At 32.8% G+C, this 21,909-nt stretch overlaps 2 protein-coding genes and 1 long non-coding RNA gene across 3 annotated transcripts; 1 reads left to right on the forward strand and 2 right to left on the reverse strand.

Moving 5' to 3' along the window:
• On the reverse strand, nt 1-5,563 carry LOC133205335 (uncharacterized). The gene is made up of 4 exons (XM_061341124.1): nt 5,030-5,563; nt 3,088-3,381; nt 571-756; nt 1-456 (listed from the first exon to the last, which is right to left on the reverse strand). Exons 1-4 carry the CDS (start codon nt 5,559-5,561, stop codon nt 17-19), a joined length of 1,452 nt encoding a protein of 483 aa, XP_061197108.1. The 5' UTR covers nt 5,562-5,563; the 3' UTR covers nt 1-16.
• A 3,558-nt stretch (nt 5,564-9,121) lies between these two features.
• LOC133206172 (uncharacterized) lies at nt 9,122-12,612 on the reverse strand. The gene is made up of 3 exons (XR_009723714.1): nt 12,455-12,612; nt 10,756-10,857; nt 9,122-9,176 (listed from the first exon to the last, which is right to left on the reverse strand). It is a non-coding gene; the product is annotated as an uncharacterized LOC133206172 (long non-coding RNA).
• A 7,082-nt stretch (nt 12,613-19,694) lies between these two features.
• LOC133205125 (uncharacterized) lies at nt 19,695-20,783 on the forward strand. Its single transcript, XM_061340866.1, has 3 exons — nt 19,695-19,889; nt 20,070-20,376; nt 20,614-20,783. Exons 1-3 carry the CDS (start codon nt 19,698-19,700, stop codon nt 20,781-20,783), a joined length of 669 nt encoding a protein of 222 aa, XP_061196850.1. The 5' UTR covers nt 19,695-19,697.
• Nucleotides 20,784-21,909: the final 1,126 nt, after the last annotated feature.

Genomic DNA, 21,909 nt, shown 5'->3' on the forward strand with positions numbered 1-21,909 from the left:
AATGTTTTTGATCTCTTTATCCTATAATGATCATGCCCTCTGGTATACTCTTTGTTGTTGTGGTTATTGGTGTACTTTGACCTTGCTCAGTGAAAACTACCTCCGATTCCTCTGTCGTGGGTTTATTAGGATTTTCATCAGAAGATGTATTTTTGTTTAGGAACAAAGTTATTCCATTTGTTTTCTCGGCCATGGGGGATTTTGACCTTAGTAAAGAGAGAAGTGTAGACTTGGTTGATGTTGAAGATCGTGATGTCATTACTGTTGGCGATACATGGTTTGTTATTGACTTTGTATAACTTGTAGACAGTGTTGTCGATGATGATGTTGGTTCAGTTGTAACAGTTGTTTTTGCCCTTGGTTTTGTTGTTGATTGTGTTGTTAATTTTGTTGTCGCTACTGTCGATGCTTTTGGAGTTGGTGTTGTTTCTGGTGTTTTTGTTGAATGTGGTATATCTTAAATAAAAAAAATAAGGAAATTGTATAGTTATGCAATAAGAGTGATACCATACCATGGCATAACGTTTTATGAAAGTTTTCGTTTAAACATCTTCCGAACTAATACCGCACCAAATTGACAAATGTACGGATAGAAGAAGGCTATTCCACTGTGACAGGGGTAGTCGTGCCACATATAATGATCGGAGATCTTGAGTAGTCCACAGTCTTCTGTCCCTCCCCCCGAGATCAGCAGAAATCCAGTCTGGTGCGGTCCCTGATGAGGACTCCAATTATCATACGTCATTGTCTTGTCACCTTCAATGTATATTGTATTAAATTTAGTTATTGTATGACACATTTTTTTAGAATTACATTTAATCATTATGTCCAGTTGAAACACATACAATGCAATTATTTTTATTTTTATTTTTTTTTTTTTTTTGTTTTTTTTTAATATAAAATTTCATAAGCTTCTGTAGCCATTTGTATGAAATTTGTTAAAGAAATGACAATCTACAATTGTATTGTAGACAATCTACATTTGTATTGTAGTATTGCTAGTATTTAAGGTTCACGCACATGTGAAGAAAAAAAAATTCGTAATATAAAAGAAAAATCGTAATGTTGTTAACAATTTAAAAAAATAATATTTCAAAAGATTATACAATTTCCCATATGTTTAAGAACAGATGTTTAAGGACAGATGATAAAACCAATCTTTTATCAAATATCTTGAAAATAACAAATTAAATCATGTTTACATAATTAAATGAATAAGTTTAACCACATAGTTTTTAATTTTCATTCAAAGTTTCACAATAATGGAATTTAAAGTGACAAAAATTGTTTAGATTAATAAGGATGGTTGCAGAGAGGTAGAATTTTGAACATCATAAAAAGTTTACAATTTCTTAATATTTTAGATTTTTTTTTTCACATTATTTACAATCAAAATACATTTTTTTGTTCGTATCATCTGTACTTAAGGAAGAAAGTTATTAGGTATCTACATGTATGGTCGTTATATGACCTTGTTTGCAACACATCTTATCGGTAGGTATTTAGCCTGACATGGTTTCATACAATTGTCATGCTATTGTTTTTATACCATATTGACTACGTATACTTCGAATACCTGATAAGTAATGAATAAAGAGGACTCACGGCAGGTATGAGGGGTCTACAGGGAATGCTTACTCCTCCTAGGCACCTGATCCCACCCATACTGTTTCCAGGGGTACATTTTCAGCCATGTTCAGGATTCGTATTCTTTTTTAAATTTACCTGATTGATCACTGTTCGTTATACATGCATCAGTGCTGTACTTAAATATGAAAATATAATTTCTATTATAAATATTGCAATTGCAATAAGGAAAGAGGCGTACAAATATTATCCTTTGTTCCCAAATATTTCAATAGAGTCGAAAAAATACCCTGTTACAGGCGTCTTGTTACAATTCAAAGGTTTTTAAGATAGTAATTACATGTAAGTGTATATCATTTCATTCAAATCAAGCAAAGACTCCCTTCTTATAAAAAAATCACTTTCTTGACTTCGTTTTATTGCAAAGCTGAAAAATATTCTGAAAAAAAATCCTTTGATTTTATGGATTCAGAATACAATTTTAAAGAAATGTTAAGGGTTTAATATTTACCATAATAACCTGCAACAAGTTTTTTGGGAGACAGCTGGGTTTTATTTTTTTTAATATTGTTAATATTTCAATTGTTAATTTTATTGTAAACATTAATAAGTAAGCTATAATTGTGATATATGGCTTTAGAATTTGAGGTAAAAAGGACGTTGGAGAAGGAGAAAGCGGATATTTTAAACCATTATTGTTGACATAAGGGTCCACTACACACCTTAAGATTAGAAATGACTCGTGCTAGTACAGAAGAAGCATTAATGAATTAAATTACAACAAGAAATCAACTAAAACAAAATTGTTAATCTAGAAAATAATTTTTAAAATCCTTAGTATCAAAGTTCCTTTTGTAGAAATATTCTTCTTGTTACCTTGGTCTCACAAAACACTGCAAGAACGCCCACATACGCCATCATCTTATCTTACTCATTATTGAAAACTGATGCCTACAGATATCAATGAGCAAAACTAAAAATTGGACATTGTTTATCATCTTTTATGAACACAATGAGATAGGTTTAAGGCAAACGCATAAATTAGTCTACAAAAGTAACTATATGCACTTCCATAACAGTTTTTGTCGACGATATCGCGATGATTGGATTGATTAGCATAATGTATAAATAAACAAAAACGTTTATATATATATATATATATATATATATATATATATATATATATATATATATATATATATATATATATATATATATATATATATATATATATATATATATATATATATATATATACTTGTTACCTATGAATTATGATGCTACACAGAAGTCTGCTCTTCTTTATTTAAGAAATGCTAAAATTGTGAAATTTTTCATCGGTCACACCCCATTTTTAACGATATGATGTCGAGCTCAGTTTTACTGCATACTTTACCGTTGACAAACCTCTAATTCCAGCAGACTCTCCTTAAAAAACGTCAATGTTAAAACTGGAAGTAAAAGTATTTTTTTATTGATCATTTAAATATCATAACTGACCTGACACCCACTCCCACCGACCCTCGTGATGTTGATCGGAAGCCCCAATCCAGAACCCCTCCTTGATGTGGTGATGGACCTGTCTGATCTTCTCTATAATGGAACCCTGCATGTCTGCATTGCGGATCTGCACCAGGTCTCCGCCATGGCGCTGACATCGCTCTCGCGCATGCGGCCAGTCATGTTTGTCAAGTGAGATCTGCAGGCACGAGGAGCCATGTATCCAGACATACTGTGGGTCTAGAGCAATGTCCCGGGGACATAAAGTTCTAATATCATCTGGTACAGACAAAGCTAACCAAAAAAGTAATATTATTGCTTTAAATAAGACATTTTATTCTATACAGATCGTCAGTCTATACAATGTTCACCCAGGAAGCTACTAGTATTTAATCATTGAAAATTATAACGATTTCATACCTCAACTCTACAGGTTAAAGATTAAATACTTTGATAAAGTTGGTACTTCATTATTGCAAGTTTTATTCCGTTAAGCTTATAAAATCATGCTTTTGTATTAAATATTCCAGATTAATATTTGGCTCTTAAAATCTATAAGGATCAGTTGGTACTTAAAATAAATTTTCTCAAAATTCTTTGACAATCCATTAAAACAAAGGAAGTGTATTATCAATATCATTTAATATTAGAAAAAAAGTCCAATATGAATACATTCCACGTAACAAAAATTTTCAATACCCTTTTTAAGTTAAAGTGAAGAAAAACGATTGAAAATAGATTTATTACCTGGTGAAATTAAAATAAAGCTATATATCACAATATGAAATCGTGAAGGGCCCATCTTTATCGTCTCCAAGAGGATAACTGACCCGGTAACCCCGTGACGTCATGTGGTGTGATGGTCCGATGTAAGTTTATCAATAGTATCACCACACAGCACAATCTTAATACTTTATGTAAACAATGATTCTAATGATAAGAAATGGCACACACAGACTACCATTTTATTAAGCAAACTTATTATTTGAAATATGTACAATATTTTTTCATTAAACAACGATCATTTAACTATAAAGAGATTATCACATTACAAGGGTTATACCTAATCTCGATCTTTAAGTAGCAATTTGCTTTGGTGAGATTCACAACATATGACACAAAACGAAATGTATTTACAACTCCAGAAAGTAGTTCCGGTGTGAATTCATTCTGCATATTGTTTGCAAGCATTAAGTAGAAAGCATTTGATATCTGTGCAATAAAGGACGACACAAAGATAACATAAACATTACAATTATACAGGTGTCGACATTACTTCAAGAATATACGTCTTTCCATCACAAAAAACGTTTTCTCTTTGTCCCTCTCTTCTTATAAAAAAAAACCCCTTAAGATTGGGTCTGTAAAAAAACAATAAGAGGATGATCTTTTACATGATCTTCAAAAACTTTCCGTTGTGTTCTTTCTTGATAGAAGATTGAAGTTAATTCTTTGTCTGCATCTACAGTAAATTCCGATTTTTGGCCTTCCGGTCGGACCAGTTGTAGTATGGCATCTAGGTGGCAGTGACGCATCATCATCTCCGGGTATAGACTATAACAGGCATGAAACGCAGAAATGTAAAGAAAGGTGTGCCAAAAGACTTTAATCTCGTTTGTTTCTTTATAATCACCGCTAAATCTAGATGTCCACATTTGTGTTATCTCTGAAGCATTCAGTGATTTTGTATATTTTTTAAGGTTTGTGCCTTCTTTCAGGATATTTTCTGAAATTGAAAAGTGGTCTGCGACATCAGATCTAAACTCCTTTTCATCATAGAATCCAATTAAAACAATATAAAGAATGCATTCAAAAAGATTTTTGTCTTTGCTTTCCAGTCCTTTGAAATGTCCAATCATTGTCTGAAGGGGACCTTTGTTCTCATCTACCAAATCGACTGCCATAGTGTGATCCAAATCTAAAAGATCGATGATAAGGTGACCTCCAATTACGTCGATGGACTTTATATCTTGTAAACATAGCGATTTACACCGGCATCTATCAGTAGTGCATTTCCGTGTCATTTTCTTTAAATGCATTTCCACTCGAGTGTCTTTATGCTTTGAATAGGAATCACGTAATATTTTCTGTCTTTCAGGGAAAGAAATTCCAATCCCCTCTAAATCCTTTTTATAGGATTCAAAATAATCAGTGCGGAGCCCAATAACAAACTTTATATTTCTCTCCTTATCCTTAGCTGCCTCAATGATAGAACTAAAATTGTCCAAAACGAGATCTTTTTCACAAGGATTATCATTCCATAATCCAAACCATCCATCAATAAAATACACAGCGTTTGTAGAAAATGCAATCTTTTCTGAAATGTCCAAGTACTTCCGGTTTTCATCAGACATGTTATGCTTTTTAGCAAAATCAGATACTATTTTTTTCCCGACTGTAGAAACAGAATTCCCGAGCTTTCCAATAACATAAAGGATGTTTTCAGAACGGAGAACGTTGGTCCCATTAACCATGTCTTCAACTTAAATAGAAAGATATAGATTATTCATCATGCTTTAAAGTAGTTATTCCTAATCACTAATTAATATTCTGTGTTTTCGTTGCACGCACGAATTTAGAATTAATAATAATAATAATAATAAAAGAAAGAAAAAGAAACAAATCAAACAAACAACCAAATAAATATATTTAATTATCCTTGGGAAGAAACTGACAAATCAATGTAATGCAGTTTGAAATTCTTTAAAAAGAAAACAAGATCTCAAAAATCTCTTTTTTCCTTTACTTGGCATCAGTGAAAATTTTTATTAAACCCATTCCACTCTTCTTTTTTGTTTGTTTGTTTGTTTTGTTTTCTGGTTGTTTTTGTTTTTGCAGAAATCAGTATCACAATTCATGTCCACAATTGTTTCCATATATTTTTTTCATCATAACTAATACTATTGCCCAAGTTTTTTCTCTATACCTTTAAGCTTATTCAGCAGGTTTTTGTTTGTTTGTTTTGTTTGTATGTTGTTTAACGTCCCTCTCGAGAATTTTTCACTCATATGGAGACGCCACCACTTGCCGGTGGAGAGCTGCAAATTTTGTCCTATACTCGGCACTTACGGCCATTGAACAGTGAGGGATCTTTTTCGTGCCAGCACCTTCTGCGACACGGGACCTCGGTTTAAACGGTCTCATCCGAAGGACCGGTCTCCACATCCCACAGTTGGATTCGAACCCGCGACGTAAGGATCAACTCCTTACTTCGCGACTCTAGAGCAGACGCTCTAACCACTGTGCCACGCGGGTGACTCAGCAGGTTTTACCCTGCGATTTAAATCCCGTTCTTTCAGAAATCAGACTGAGCGTAGCAAATAAGAAGAGCAGACGTGTGTAACACAGCTCACATTTCTACTATTTATATGTATCTTTAATATTTTTTGACCAGAGTCCACCTATTCTGGGTAAGTTTATTTCATTAATTATTATTAGTTATTTGGTTTGTTGCCAGTTTTATTCCTAAGATGGCCAAAGAACTTTGTTCTATATTTTCATTCGTAAGTTAGATTCAAAGTAGTGTTTGCTAATGTAATGTATATATATTATATGTAAAAGTGTATGAGTATATGAATAATGTAGACATAGTGTTGTATGTACAAAGCATGGCGTATAGTATTCGTCTCAAAGAAAAGTAATTGTACACGAGTTACTAAGTAAACGTGTGGATGTAAAAGTTCTGTAAAGTAAACCAAATGTAGTCAAGTGTATATTGAAGTACAGTGTATATTCTTGGTAAGGAAAATGCACTAAAATGCAACTTAGTAAACGTACAGTAAAATGTGCGAGTGTGAACAAAGTATATTATGTCTGCATCTAGCTTTGATTTATATTATAGGTCCCATGAAGTTCCATTCAAGTTCAGTCTGGTAGTGCCATTGTGCCATCACATGTGTGGACCATAGACCCCAGAACGCGTGTGTTTGTGAAAAAATGTAAATAAAGAACTCTATTTTGACAAAACTGACTTGTGTTATTGGAAGCTGCTAGCCACCCGGTGACAATCAATTTTTACTTGCAAGTTAATGCAAGAAAAACTCCTTAAAAGTTTCAAAGAAACTGACTGGGTAGTTCTTGAGAAAAACGAAATTTAAAGATTTCATATTCTCTCTATTTTCATGGCAACGTGGTTATTTGGAAAATTTTCAAATGTTGAATGTAGAAGAAGGCTTGGTGATTATAATTTCTGTGAAGTTTTACCAACATTGTCGAGGCCATCTGCGAGAAACGAAATAATAAATGGAATAATAACCAAGATCACTTACTTTCAGCACTCACTGGTCCAAGATAGCACTTAAAGATTACTACAGCAATAACAATTAATATTATGACTCCGATTGTAATTCCAACTCCAAGGCCCAAGGCAGATGCCCCCTCGTCCTCACTATTTGTAAAAATAATTTTTTTTTCAAAAATACATGTATTATGACAAAATATCTCGCACAACACAGCAGCAATAAATTTGAGCTTATATATTTTTAAAACCAATAGAGTTGCTTCATTTTGTTACATCTAATCTCTTACATATTATCTGAAAAACTTGTACTGGTGATTTAAAGCAGTTTCCAGATACTATCCATGCGATTTCCATTTTAGTACGTTTAAATTATGTGTTCCTCAGAGATGATTTACGTAGGATGCATTTATGACAATTAAGTTTATAGTTTATATCTTAAGATGAAATGCCAATTTTTAAAGAGATACATGTAGAACACATTAGTTAAATTTATCCATTCTCTCTTTCTCTCTCTCTCCAACCACATTGATTTTTTCCAAGTTTCTGATTATTTGAATAATTTGATATTGTTTAAAATAATGTTTTAAAAATATTTTGCTTTTTTATCTAATACAAATGATTTTGTTGTTTTATTAGATATGTAGTATTTTTGACTATTTTCTCTGTGTATTCATTCCTCTGAACTAATTAAGAAACATCAGAGTGATCTATTGGACCACTGGACAATAGTTTGCGACTTTTGGACCGGCGATCTGTTGACCGCCAGTCAAAAGTTTGCAAATTTTGGTCCTGCGATCTATTGGACCGGCAGTACCCATGCACACTATAATAATAGGCAATAAAACAGTTCTTTAATGTCTGATAAGTCAATAGACCAAATATATTTTTCCCTCGGTGCTGAGAACTTTGGCCTCGGGCAAGAGAACACACCGAGCTAATCCCAGCACCTTGGGGAAAAAAAATTCTGATCTTTTGACTGATGAGATATTAAATAACTATATAATCTGTGTTCAGTTTTTCATCTAACTCAAAACAAACAAGCCTACATATCACGAAACATTCTAAAACTACCATATAATATTCACATAGAGATAAATTTTACAGATAAAAAGGCCGTTTGGTATTATACATAATTTAATGTCTGATCAGTCAATAGACCAGAATATTAAATTTTACCAAGGTGCTGGGAACAATTCAATGTGTTCTAATACCCGAGGCCAACGGCGAGAGCAATAGAACACATAGAGCTGATCTCAGAACCGAGGGGAAAATATTCTTGTCCATCGACTGACCAGATATTAAATAATTGTTTCATTGACTAATATTAAACTGAGTACATAGGCACCGCCGATCCAATAGATCGCCGGTACAAAATTTGCAAACTATTGACTGCTAATCAATAGAACGCGGGTCCAAAATTTACAAACTATCAATCGGCGGTCCTATAGATCACGCTGAATTTATTCAAGTAGTTCAAAGGAATTTATATACAGAGAAAATAGTCAAAAATTCTACATATTTAATAAAACAACCAAACCAGTTTTATTAGGTAATAAATGATTATATTTAAAATTCGTAAAATATACATTTATCCACCAAACACCACATCATCATTCCACTAATTGTTCCTTACTGATGCAAGAATTACCAAATTATATTCTTATATATTGTATAATGCGGAAGCTTACACAAAATTTGGAAAAAATAGATACATGTATAACATTTGGAACATGTTGACAAAATACACCTGACTCGATGATTGATAGACCTACTTCAACAGCTGTTCAACTTTACCTAGATCCAGAGGCATAGGTCATAGCATTGTCTGTGTCACCAAAACACACACGGTCTACAATATTTAAAAAGTCTTTAATTTTAAACTAATAAAATGCTAGATTTGGATATTTGTGTGAAGTGAACTTCGATAAAAAAACAGCAACTAATCGTGTATTTACAACAGGACTTGAAAGGCTCTGTGAATTCTCTATAAAACGGAATAAACTTTTTGATCGCCCAGCCTTCCCACAAGTGTTTATATTTTTAGAAACTTGCATTGGAATAATTCAACAGAATTTGACAAAAACAGTTGATTTTATTAGAGAGGATGACAACCACCCCTTGAGATATGCACTGCAAAATGATGTAAGTTGACTTGCAGATTTTTATCCTTTACCTTGAAGAAAAGACGATCTCTCTAAATTATTTTTTATGTTCAGGATTCTGCACACATATTGTGATGTCATTTTAGGAATCAATTAAAACATTGCTTAATGACAATCCTTTGTTCTTGCACTCTAAAATTTACCTTTGACCGTCCGATATTAGTGAGCATTCTGAAATTAAGTGTAATATCAAACTGTCTCGGTACTGATATCCTTCAAATTAAATTCAGTAAAACCGAATATACTGTAAATATTGTAACAGGAAAGGAGAAAGTGCGACCGAACACACCAAGATTCAAACAAGAGCCATCTGAATTTGTAATTCACTTTAAAGAATGGTTTTATTTAGAGTTAAAAGTTCGAAAATTCACTTATCTAGATCGAATACTTAAAATCAGAGAAGGTTTTTCGCAATAAGCAGAGTTGGCTGGTATGTTTTTCGTTCAATCATACACAAGAGTTCTACTTCTGGTAACATTACAAAACTATCTATTACACTTGCAATCTTTTATAAAGTTATTCTCAATTTAAAAATTTCATTTTATTTTTTTTTCTGTGTTCAGTCAAATCAGGGCACACATCTGCATTTTTCTTTCCATTCCCAAAATATCATTCTATTCCATTGCTAACTCTAGGCATATTTAAGGGGAAAAAATTCTGCCCCACTTTCCATTCCAAACGATCATTGCCAAATTACTTCAAATACCTACATTAATGTTGCTGATAAAAGTATACTGAGTAGTTTTCATTCAAGTCTGCATTCTTGCAAGAATTGTTTCAATGGTCATTAACACTTTTGTCAATTGTTAAAACATCAAACTGTCCCAAGTAAATCAGCAAAGGAAGTTGAAAGGGTAATATTTGCCTCAAACAAATCTGTATGAAAAATATATATATATATATATATATCAGTTTTCGGCCCTAACGGGACTCAAACTGATTTTTTTTCATATAGAACTGCATTTGGCATATTTCCATTATATACCTCACAAAATTACTAAGCGATGTTAAAATACACAATTTTTCTGATAAATAAACTTCAGAAGGTTCGCATTTCGCCACATAATTATTTGAACTGTTCAAATCTCTCTCTCGCTATCAATGTTCACTTCACCGTAAATATCTGATGCGATTCTATGATTCACTCAAGGTTTACCCCCTCCCATTAAATAAACAGCAAGAAATTATAGTTTGTAAGTCAAAGAAAAAAATGCATCAATCAATATATTGATAATTTTTCAATAAGCATAAAATAAGTGTTTTTACATTTGTAAACTTTATCACTGGTGTAGGACGAGTTAGGACATCCTGTTCTATTGCACGGATCCCAATGTAAGTAACCGTAGTCTGTGAATATTGGACAAAAACCTGTAAATTAAACAAATCTCAAAACAGTCATTATTTATTAAAGAAAAAAATAATAACTGGCATGACAAACAAATACAGGCCCATGGGCCACATCGCTCACCTGTGCACATTGGCTAGGAAGAAGCAGAAATCAGTTCAGTATTGAACGGGGGGATGCTTCTATAATAATATGACTAATGATCATGGCTTTGCTGTTCTTGGGCAAAAGATTTTTTTTCAAGATGGTTCCTATATATTCTTATGCAAAACTTTGACCCTCTGTTGTGCCCCCAACCCCTGGGGCTTAGCTGTTCTTGAGAAGAAGATTTCAAAGATATTTCCTAAGCAAGGTGTATGTTCAGGTTTTTACAGGATATATAGCTTTTTCTTTTACTCTGTTGATGACTGGAATGATTATTAAGACAGCTCTGTCTGATGGCATATCACACAGTACTTAAATTTTCTCTTATCTAGAGACGGGGACTGGGTAAGGTACTACTTGCACTGTGTTTTTCCCCTAGGTTCACATTGATAGATAAGAACCAGGTGTCTCAATCTTCTTCAGATTTACTACACCCAGAACTTAACATCAATTCCCTAGGATACTTGCTACTGGTGTTTATAACTTTCATACTTTTATTTTGCTCTAACCGTTAAGGTTTCCATCCTCTATCCTTAAATGTCCATTACATACATGCAATGTATGGCGATAACGAACAGAATTCAAGCCCAAAATGCCATTAAACAATACAAATTTTGGAGCAAAGCAAACACGGACCTCTAAAACATCAGAGGTGGGATCAGGTGCCATGGAGGAGTGAGCATCCCCTGCCGACCGGTCACACCCGCCGCGTGCTCCTTGTCATGATCGAGAAATAATGGAAAAATCCGTCGACAATTCAGTGTGTAAATAATGGCCTAACGATCAGTATGAAAAATGTCAGTCAGCTTTGACTTAATGATAAATTGCTTTGCTGACAAGGTCATTGTATCGACCATAGAACTTACGAAATGACGACTTTAAACGAGACTGGTGATATTCTTGTTTCATCAACTTGTTTGTCAATAACTTACCTCGTTTTAGAAACTGTTCAAACGTAGAGCATGCTCTTGCGCATGCGTATCGAATCAAGTGATATAAACCCCGTATGCAGTTGCTGAAGGTATATTGCTGCATAAGTAAGGGAAGTTGACGATTGAAAAGTTAAAGTCATCACGTTTATCATAAAGCTTGGTTGTTAGATTACCATTAACGTCTTTTTCAAGTAAAATATCCAAATATGAAGCAGATGTGTCAGACTCTGTGGTATCTTATATTTCAAGCTCACTGGGATATATCGTATCGACATAAGAATGGAAATAACCATTGTTATTTGTTATTGTTGACATAATGTTCTGATATTAAAGCATTTTACAGTAGAAAAGGATTTACCAAGAGAAAGTTCCCTTAACATAGCTGAGTGGTTCTTGAGAAGAAGTCGAAAATGTGAAAAGTTTACAGATGACAGACGGACGCCGGACACTCTTTGATCAGAGAAGCTCATTTGAGTTTCGGCTCAGGTGAGCTAAAAATACACCGTGTTGTTTATTCTGGTAGTTTGATATTGGCATCAGAAACCTTGTAGTATCATCGTCATTTCTGTACATCCTTCTTGCACTGATTCTTTGTTTTCAGCAAGAAAACAATGATAGACTTCTTTTCCTTGACAGAAGAATTCCGTCGATCTCTCTTTCCATTCAGTTTCATTATATGGACACGTTTTGGCGTACCTTGTCTTTAAACTGCGCCTAGAAATGTACATTCAAATATCATGTCTGTCTGTTTATGACTTTTCTCTAACGTTTCATTGTGTGACTTTTTTGATAACGAACTTAAGTACTTGGCATACATACATGTACTCTATCCCCGGGAAAAGTTATGGTATTATTGAACATTGCAATATTTAAAACTTCAGGTTTAAGAAATAAGGGGAAAAATAAATGAAGTGTGGCGACAAAAAATCTCGAGAGTAATTTTTTTGATCAAATCAAGATTTCAGAATGAAAATCAAATCAAGATTTCAGAATGAGAAAAAGACAACGATATGTTATCGATCTCATAAATCCTGTAAACAATGAATATCATGAAAACAAACCCCTTGAACACGAGATTTTGGATCAGGTGCCCGCCGTGAGCCCCCCCCCCCCCCATATTGATCAGGTAAACGGAATATACTGTGTTCAAATTTATTGTAATAACAATGGCTTAAACATTGGTATGAAACATGTCAGTCAAAATACAACAATAGGTTGTATTTGCAAAGAAGGTCTTAATATCGACTATATAATTTGCGAAATGCTGATTTTAAACGAGATTGTAGAAAACACTTTGTTAGGAGCTATTAAAATTCCTGATATATTTCTTATTTGGTAATGTTATATTGACTGTATATTTACCACATGATGAGACATTCACTTAATTCGCTCGAAAAACGTCAGCTTAAGTTTTTTGCAGATCGTAAATTTATTTTTTAACCAATTAAATTTATTTCTTGTTGGCTTTCTAAAGTACACGATATTAAAAATTATATTTTATCCTGAGCATTATATTTATCTGTTTTTCTTCAATATCGTCATAGTAATGGCAAAATTAAAAAGAGAGAAACTGAAGTTACCCTGTTCAGACTCCTGGTTACGAGATTTATGAGATCGATGGCAGTTCGTTATAATTATATATGACATAAAAAAAAGATTAAAAAAAAATGTTTTGTTCGTAGATGGATATATAATATTATCATATGATTGAATAATTCCCATCTCTCTGATTGGCTGAGATGCAACAATGTTAGAAAAATACTACGTTATATTGACCTGCACGTGACCTTCCAGGTCAATACAAGGAATTATTTATTCTACATTGGACCAAAAATAGATAGGGAAATTCCAAATGCAAACAGTTTTGGAAAGTAATTTCACTTGCACCTGGCTTCCACTCATATGAACATAACATTAAGGCACATAGATTCTTGGGTGGGGGGTGGGGGTGGGAGTGGGGTGCAGGAGGTCTGCCCCTCTCCCCACCTTTTGAGAATGTAAATTTTTAATTTAAATTTAAAGGATAAAAAATTTCATTGAAAGCCCCTCTCCCCTCGTTTATGGACCTTTACACTCACAATTACAAATACAATTCTTTTCCCTTTTTTTTGGGGGGGGGGGTCAAAGATTTGTTTTCAGGTAAGTTGTCATTTTTCCCCCCCTTATAATGCCCCCTTTTTCAAAATCAATCCTATATATGTGCCTGACAATCATTATTTCTACATTGCACCTGAACTAAAATGAAAAATTCCTAAATAATTTAACTTTTTTTTAACCCCGTTTCTTTCATTATGTTTGGCTAGTACTTCAGTAGATGTGAACAAGTAAGACGGCACTGAATCATATAATGAAAAATTTAATGCTGTTTTTTCGGTCAATACGATGATTTAGCCTCCTTCGAAGAACAATATTGTACTCCTCAGGTGTCTAAATCATCGTATTGACCTGAAAAACCAGCAATAATTGTATAGTATTTTACTTTGGAAGTTCTCATAAAGAATAAAATAATTTTTTATTATTATTAAGGCCACAAAAGCACTTAAAAGCAAATGATTTTTGAAACTAAAAAAAAGCAAATTACCCGATCACGTGAAACGAGACCACGTTTTTGCCTAGTGAAAATATTTTTCCCCTTTTAACTAGAAGTTTCTTCTGTGTAAAGAAAATACTTACTTTTCAGGTGAAATATAGTCATGATGATAAAAGAAAAACTTAGCCAAAAACCACCCATTCTATCCTTTATTTCTCCTGCAGGGATTTTAACTATAACATAAGAAAGTCATACAGCAATATATTATTTGTTATTAGTACAAACCGACTTTAATCATAGGTGAACATTATAAAAATGCATTTCAGTGTCGGGTCAATTGTTGGCAATTTCAAATTAAAAAAGACGACCCAATTATCAACACAAAATATTGATCGTATGTCAATACGATAATGTGAAAAGTGTTTAAGCATTTTGCCATTAAAATTTAGAAATAATACTTGTAAAATTTCGTAATTCTAATCACCGTCTACCTGGGAAGATGAGCAGATATACCATTTAATGAAAGATCATGTACACTTTGTAAAACTAAACATGTTGCCGATGAATTCCATTTTATACTTGAATGCACTTCATTGTCAAACATTAGGAAAAAGTACATTAATGAATACTACTTTACTAGACCAAATATACTTAAATTTTTTCAATTGATGACAAAACAAGATGCGCTAAGACTCTGGAAAAAAAACTCTGTACTTTTATATTAAAAATATATGAGTTACGTAGTCTGTACTCCATGATTTTTTTCCTCACTTATACTTTTAGTATATGTATTCATTTTTTTTCTTATTTTTCTTTTGTCTTCTTTCACTTTCATTTTCTGAATAAGTATATCATATACTTGTAACTATGACCTGAATTTATATGTTGTAAATATTTTTCATTGTCATATTTTAGATGGTTTTGAGTGAATAAATGAACTTGAACTTATGTCGCTTTTAACGCCCATGTCGCAAATTATTTTATCCCTCTGGTATTCTTAACAATTAAGTTAAAATATATCAACCTTGTAAATCACGAAAATAATGCAGTTATAGTTTTCTTCAATATCTCGTTTGTTGATATATTGATTAAATTTATGATTTCTGTGCATTAAACGAGGTTTTTTTTTTATAATTTACTTTCGAAAAAATATTTTAACATCAATAATAAATTATCTAGGAATTTTTAATAAAAGAATTTACGAATCGAAAGGGGGATGAATTTAAAGTTCTTAAGTCGATTTGTTAATAAAATGTGTTTATGGGTTTAGATTTTATATGAATTTTATGCATAAACTTACACCAAAGTTGTCTCAATACATTAAAAATATCCTTCTTTCAAGCCACTGATAATCATATGCACAATACGTCGTTCGAAACAAGTCTGGGCAGCTTGTTGTTACAAAAAGAAAGTAGAAATTTAAAAAAAAAACCTAAGAGACGTAACTCTATTTTAACTTTATTAACATGATCTTTGACTAGTTTCAAATGTAACATATGACCTGTTTATAGATTATGAAAATGAAAGTTTTTTTCAAAAATTCAGAGGCATGGCACTATTTATAAAACTAGTATTGATTACTAATCGTTATCTTCATATTTCATTAAAGTCAGTCAGGGTTTTCATTAAAACTGTGTTCAGTTTCGATTGATCTTTAAACGAAAAGATTGGAATAATATACTGGAGGATATAGGGTACTAAAAAGAGAGAAACTTGGAAAAAAGTTTTTTAGTCTTTATAATTACATGTATTATACCTTTATTGAGAATCCTCTTTGGTTGGCTTGTAAGAAGGCTCAATAATGACTCAAAAAAGAACTGTTTACAGCTCAATAATGTAAGGTACTTTTAAATAAATATTGACCGCGAAATAATGACCTGTTAACCAAACTTCCCTTCAAATTAAACTTAATGCATAGAGTAATTAATATACGATAAAAACATGCCATTATGAAATACGCATTGTCTGTTTATGATACAGAAAATGCAATCGAAACTTCTGACAAAATGTACATTGTCTGTTTATGACACAGACAGAAAACGATAGATCCACATTTTTATCGTTTATTCATTTGAAAATTTCGTTACAATGTCAAGAAATGCCGATTCGGCGCTCCATTACAGTAAGATTCTGCGCCAGATTTTTTTCATTATACTCAAGAATAGTAATTGTCAATTATAACAATGCATGTTAATGTCAATCACAGTGTTTTAATCAGTAATTCAGTGATTCAAAAACTTAACAATACTTGCATCGTCAACGTGAACGTAAACAACTTCACAAGGAAATCCCAATCCCGATCAATGAACAAATCTGCGAAATTGAGTATCATACATGTTCCCATGAGGGTTTGTTTAACATTGGTTGTCAGGAAACTAAAATTGACATTATTTAAAATAAATTTTACTTCATTGTTTTGTTATCCCATTCCAGTGAAGGTCAGTATTAGGAAACGGTCAACAAATTTTTAGAAATTAAGTCTACAAAAGAACCTATATCGGTATAATAAAACAATTGATTACCCCTTATGAGTTCAACATTGCGAAATAAGGACCATCGACCTGGCCCACTCGCTGACCTGACCTGACCTCGGCCTCTAAACGGCCTCAGTCAGGTCAGGTCACCTCGTTGGCCTGGTCTCGGGTCCTTATTTCACTATATTAACCTCATAATGAGTACTTAATTATGTATTAATATTATTGCTTAAAACACATAATCATCATGAAATTTTTCTATTAAACCAGTATTATTTTTTTTATTCTCCCAAAATATACTTTCTTATCTATATTGAAATGCGAATAAAAATTAAGAAAAAATGAAATCTCACATGTATAATGATATTAGTTAACTCTGAATTTTCATTTTAATCCAAAGACAACGAAATACAAGAAGCTATCATAAAAGCCCAATTTCTCCGGTTTCATTAGAATCTTTTTCTTCTTTAAGTTAAAGTACTGATTAGAATTACATGAAATAAACGTATACTTATTGGTAACCGTAATCTTAAAACGAGATACAAGACTGGACAAAATATTTCTTTTTTCCCTAACAAAAATTTACTATACTTAAGTATATAGTTTTAACTATAGTTGACTATAGTTAAAACTTTCATACTTTGATTTACTATGGAACCTACTCAGAAACTTTTTTGAGATTTCAAAGGTTAAGATCTTTAAATTTCGATAACAGTAATATAAAATTTGGAAATAATGTGTGAATATACAAATAATATTTCAATTTAATATAAGAAATGTGCAGGTATGAATTGAAGAACAAAAAATATAACTATCTGAAATCCATAGTAAAAATACTTTAATTTACTATAGTGAAAAAACTTTGATACTATAGTTAACTATAGTAAACTATAGCTAACTATAGTAAACTATATTAACTATTATAGTACTTTTTTATTAGGGTTAATTTAAAAAATAATCGACATACATAACATAAATATGTTATTCAAATGTAAGCTATTTATCCTAATAAAATAACTTCTATGCATTACAACTTTCATTTTATTATGATTACAAGACACGAGAAGCAGAACAAACCAGGCACACCCCCACAATCATTGACCTGAAGGATTTGACCCTTTCAAACTTTCTCGAGGGTCTATACAAAAGACATGAAAAATGCATCAAATGAAGCGCTCATGTTTCGCATCAATTTGTTTATAAATATCAGAATATTTGCAAATATACACATCAGTCTATACCTTTGATACTGTTGAAACATTTTTGTCTGTGAATTGTATTTTTTTTTAAATTCAGACAAAAAGAAATACGCATATCAATCAAATGAAGCCATTGAATTATCATTAAAGGTACTCATTTTCGATATTTTATTTATTTCCTCCAATTTTGTATCCTCATACCATATTATTCAGTTTCTTGTTAAAGGTTTTTGTAAAAAAAAAAAAAAATAACTAAACATATACAAACTAAATATTGAAAAATAATTGTGACCTAACATTTTTTTTAATGTGGTACATTAACAAAAGAAATGTTAGTTCTTATTTTAAAATAATCCTTGACGTTACTTTAGCGGACCAATAAGATGGGGAAAATGTTTATTCTTAAAATTCTTTTTTTGGTCAGCAGCTCGACTTCGAATTCCATGGACACTGGAATAGACTGCCATAAGCTTCAACTGTTCGAGTAAAAATATAGTTCCGTGTTCTATGAACACAGTAACGATATTCGATTTCATACACATTTCTTCACATTTCATACAATGGTTCCTGATAACTATTTCTCCTGTTAGTTGACCAGTAAATGTTAATACCTGGGACAGGGTTTGTAAAGTTGAAAAACTGGATCTAAATCATTGTTTCAGTTGATAAGACGACCGTTATACACCGCTCAGGTAAGTACAATGCAAGCCTTTCTTAATTTACTGTATTGGAACTGTTTTTCGCATCACTTTTTCAGAAAACTTAATTCATTTAAAAGAGGATGTATTTCAAATAAAACACTGTAAAGCTGGACATTCCCTCGCGATGTACATGTATTTTCCCTGAGAGAGAGAGAGAGAGAGGAGTGATATCTTAAATCTTGAATTGCTGTCGTTTTAAACATTTTAAATACATCTCATTGCCTTTTTCTATATCACTGACCCTTCCTTTTTCAGTTTAGCACACAGTATTAAGTAAAGACTGAGTGCACGTGGTAACATAACAGAGAGGCAAATAAAAGCACAAGGAGGAAGAATTCTGTGTTAATTTGATATTTAAACATCGTATCCTCTTTAACCTACCATTATAGACTGTTCAAAATTACGAGTACAAGAAAAGGAATTTAAAAGTTTTATTTCAAATATTTTGTAGAAAATAATCATTTTGAAAAGCATTAATTATGTTAGTTGAAATCTTGATTGAAATCAAAATTTCTAAAAATGCTTAATATTAATTCTACATTATATTTACCCCAACTCCTCTATTGAAGCATCAGTAATGATATCGATTAATTTGTTTCCTCTCAATACAGTTACCGTGTCCTAATTTGAGATAGAAAGACACGTACACTGTACATTTATGTTGAAATGTGAAACCAAAACTCTTGGTGTCAAAGAGGTCTATTGTATCAATCTGTGGTCGGAAGTCAATTACGTATATCTTCTTGCTCCTCCCAACATTTATATTGCAGTGTTGCTTCTATGGTTTTCACATGGAACATTCAAAGCTGAAATGCAAGTGTAATCCTTAAAGTGATATTTGAATGTTTTATTATTTCTTACTTGTATAGAATTGGGGGCGACAATGTTTGGCGGGACTCTTTACCTCCTCGTCTTGATATGGACTTGCAGTAATGCTCTACATACAGACATGTCGAGGGTTAATGATTGGGGAAATGGGCGATGTGAGGGTCACTTTACGTTCCCCATTCACGGTGAAGACATCGGACGATGGGAATGTATAATCACTTTCTCAGAACCAGTTACTGGAATATCGGTATGTCCCTATTACCAAAATGTTTAATATGATGAATTATCGTGTAGAAAATGTTTTAGGTTTTAATGTTTCATTTCATTCGTGATCTCCTAAAAAATTTGTTACTGTACAAGCATTGTTATTATTAAAGAAAAGGATTATTGATTCATTTATGCACTCTTAATTCTGTTTTTATTTAAGGAGTGGATGGGAGACATCATTAAGCACTCTACAGGCAATACTGTGTATGTCTTGGTGAATAAGCCTCACACAGGCATACAGAGAGACGGACAATCACTGTCCAGGGGAGCTATACCGGAAGTAAAGCCCCCACAGCTACAGCTGAGCTCGTTAATTTCGCCCAAGACGGTCTCAAACCACCCACCATTTCTTTGGGTAATTAAACCTGCTGTAAAAATATCCTTTAAGAGGTCTTTGTCTTGTGTTAGAAACATTCTGAAAGTCTCTGTAAACCGCCTCACATTTACTTACTCTGATCAGAACACGAGTAACAGAACTATGAGGGGTTCGAGTTTAAACTTCTTTCAACAAATTTCATAGATTTATTGGCATCCTTTCCATTTTTGGACAATTCTGCAATGGTCAACTCGGAACATTTTCAAAATGTTGTCAGATAGATAGATATTATGGTACAAAATTTCATTCAACATATAAAAATGGATTTTGTATGATCTTGGTTCATTTGTTAGACTCCCTTACTGACTTCTGAGATTGTGGTTGGCAGATGATGGAACAATGTACAACTATAATGAAGTTTTGATAAAGTCCATCATTTTCTCGAAGCAGCTCAGCGGTCAGAGAAGCTACCAGACGACAGTAAGATTACGTGGTGGGGGATTCATCTCTACTGGACCAGGGGGACATCGGAGAGGACCTCACAGGGAGCTGATATGATGGTGAATACGTATAAAACATACTAGCCTAATGGTACTTGAGGAGGAAGAAATGGTTAATCTGCAAATAATAATGACCGTATTGTAACTACAAACACAGAACACTGATTGAAAATGATATATTTATAGATCCTACTGGTTCCTTGGTGTAGTCATGCTGGAGGAATATAGTCTCTGTTTATTAGGGGCATTATTCATAGAATACATATTAAAACGGATGATTGACAGAAGTGAATACAAATACAAATTTTAAATATTGAGGCAGTTTTTAATGTAAAGCTGAGAAAAAGTGACTTAAATTGGATACAAGAAAAACCATGCGTCCAGTTGTAAATATATTCCTGTGACCTGTGTGATATTGTCTTTACCAGCTGGTGATAACATAAAGTTTGGCTTTCCAATGGCAGCCACAACGACGATGCTAGCCTGGGGTCTTCTGAGGTATAAAGACGCGTACCAACACAGTGGACAACTGGACAAAATGTATTAATGCATCAGGTGGTCGCTAGAGTGGCTACTGAAATATCACACCGGAACTAACGAGTTATATGTACAGGTACTCACCGGTAACAATAGTTGACTTACATATTCAAACACTGTGCTTCTGAAAAATAAATATGCATAGAAGTACGTTTGCCGATTTTCTTTAAGTTTTGACGACCTTGCCGAAATTTTATTCCTATGAATTGTTTTGACAGAAACTTTCTTCATGAACCTCGTTCACCTACTGTATTTAAATATATAAAGAAGGAACAAATTTAGTAAGTGATAAGAATTTGATGTAATAAGATAAGAGTAATTTCAATGAATTTAAGTAACTTTTAAGATTCCCATTAAGTTTCATGTGGTTGCTGATAATGTGATGATATTGAATTCTAAGAATGCCTGTGCTTATTTTAGCTTCAAATCCCCTCTTGAAATTGTTACCAGGTCGGAGAAGGAACATCACTCTCCTCCATGGCACCTGATCCTACCTCTGATGTCTTAGAGGTCCGTGTTTGCTCTGCTCCAATTTTGTAATGTTTAATGGACTTTTGAGCTCGAATACTGTTCGTTATCTCCGCATATTTCATCTATATGGAACTTGGAAGTATAACAATTAGGCAATCTGTTTTCAAAGTTGATGA

This window comes from Saccostrea echinata, unplaced genomic scaffold, assembly GCF_033153115.1.
Source record: "Saccostrea echinata isolate AGI-Se365-2 ecotype Australia unplaced genomic scaffold, CSIRO_AGI_Sech_v1 ptg000054l, whole genome shotgun sequence".
Lineage (NCBI taxonomy): Eukaryota > Metazoa > Mollusca > Bivalvia > Ostreida > Ostreidae > Saccostrea > Saccostrea echinata.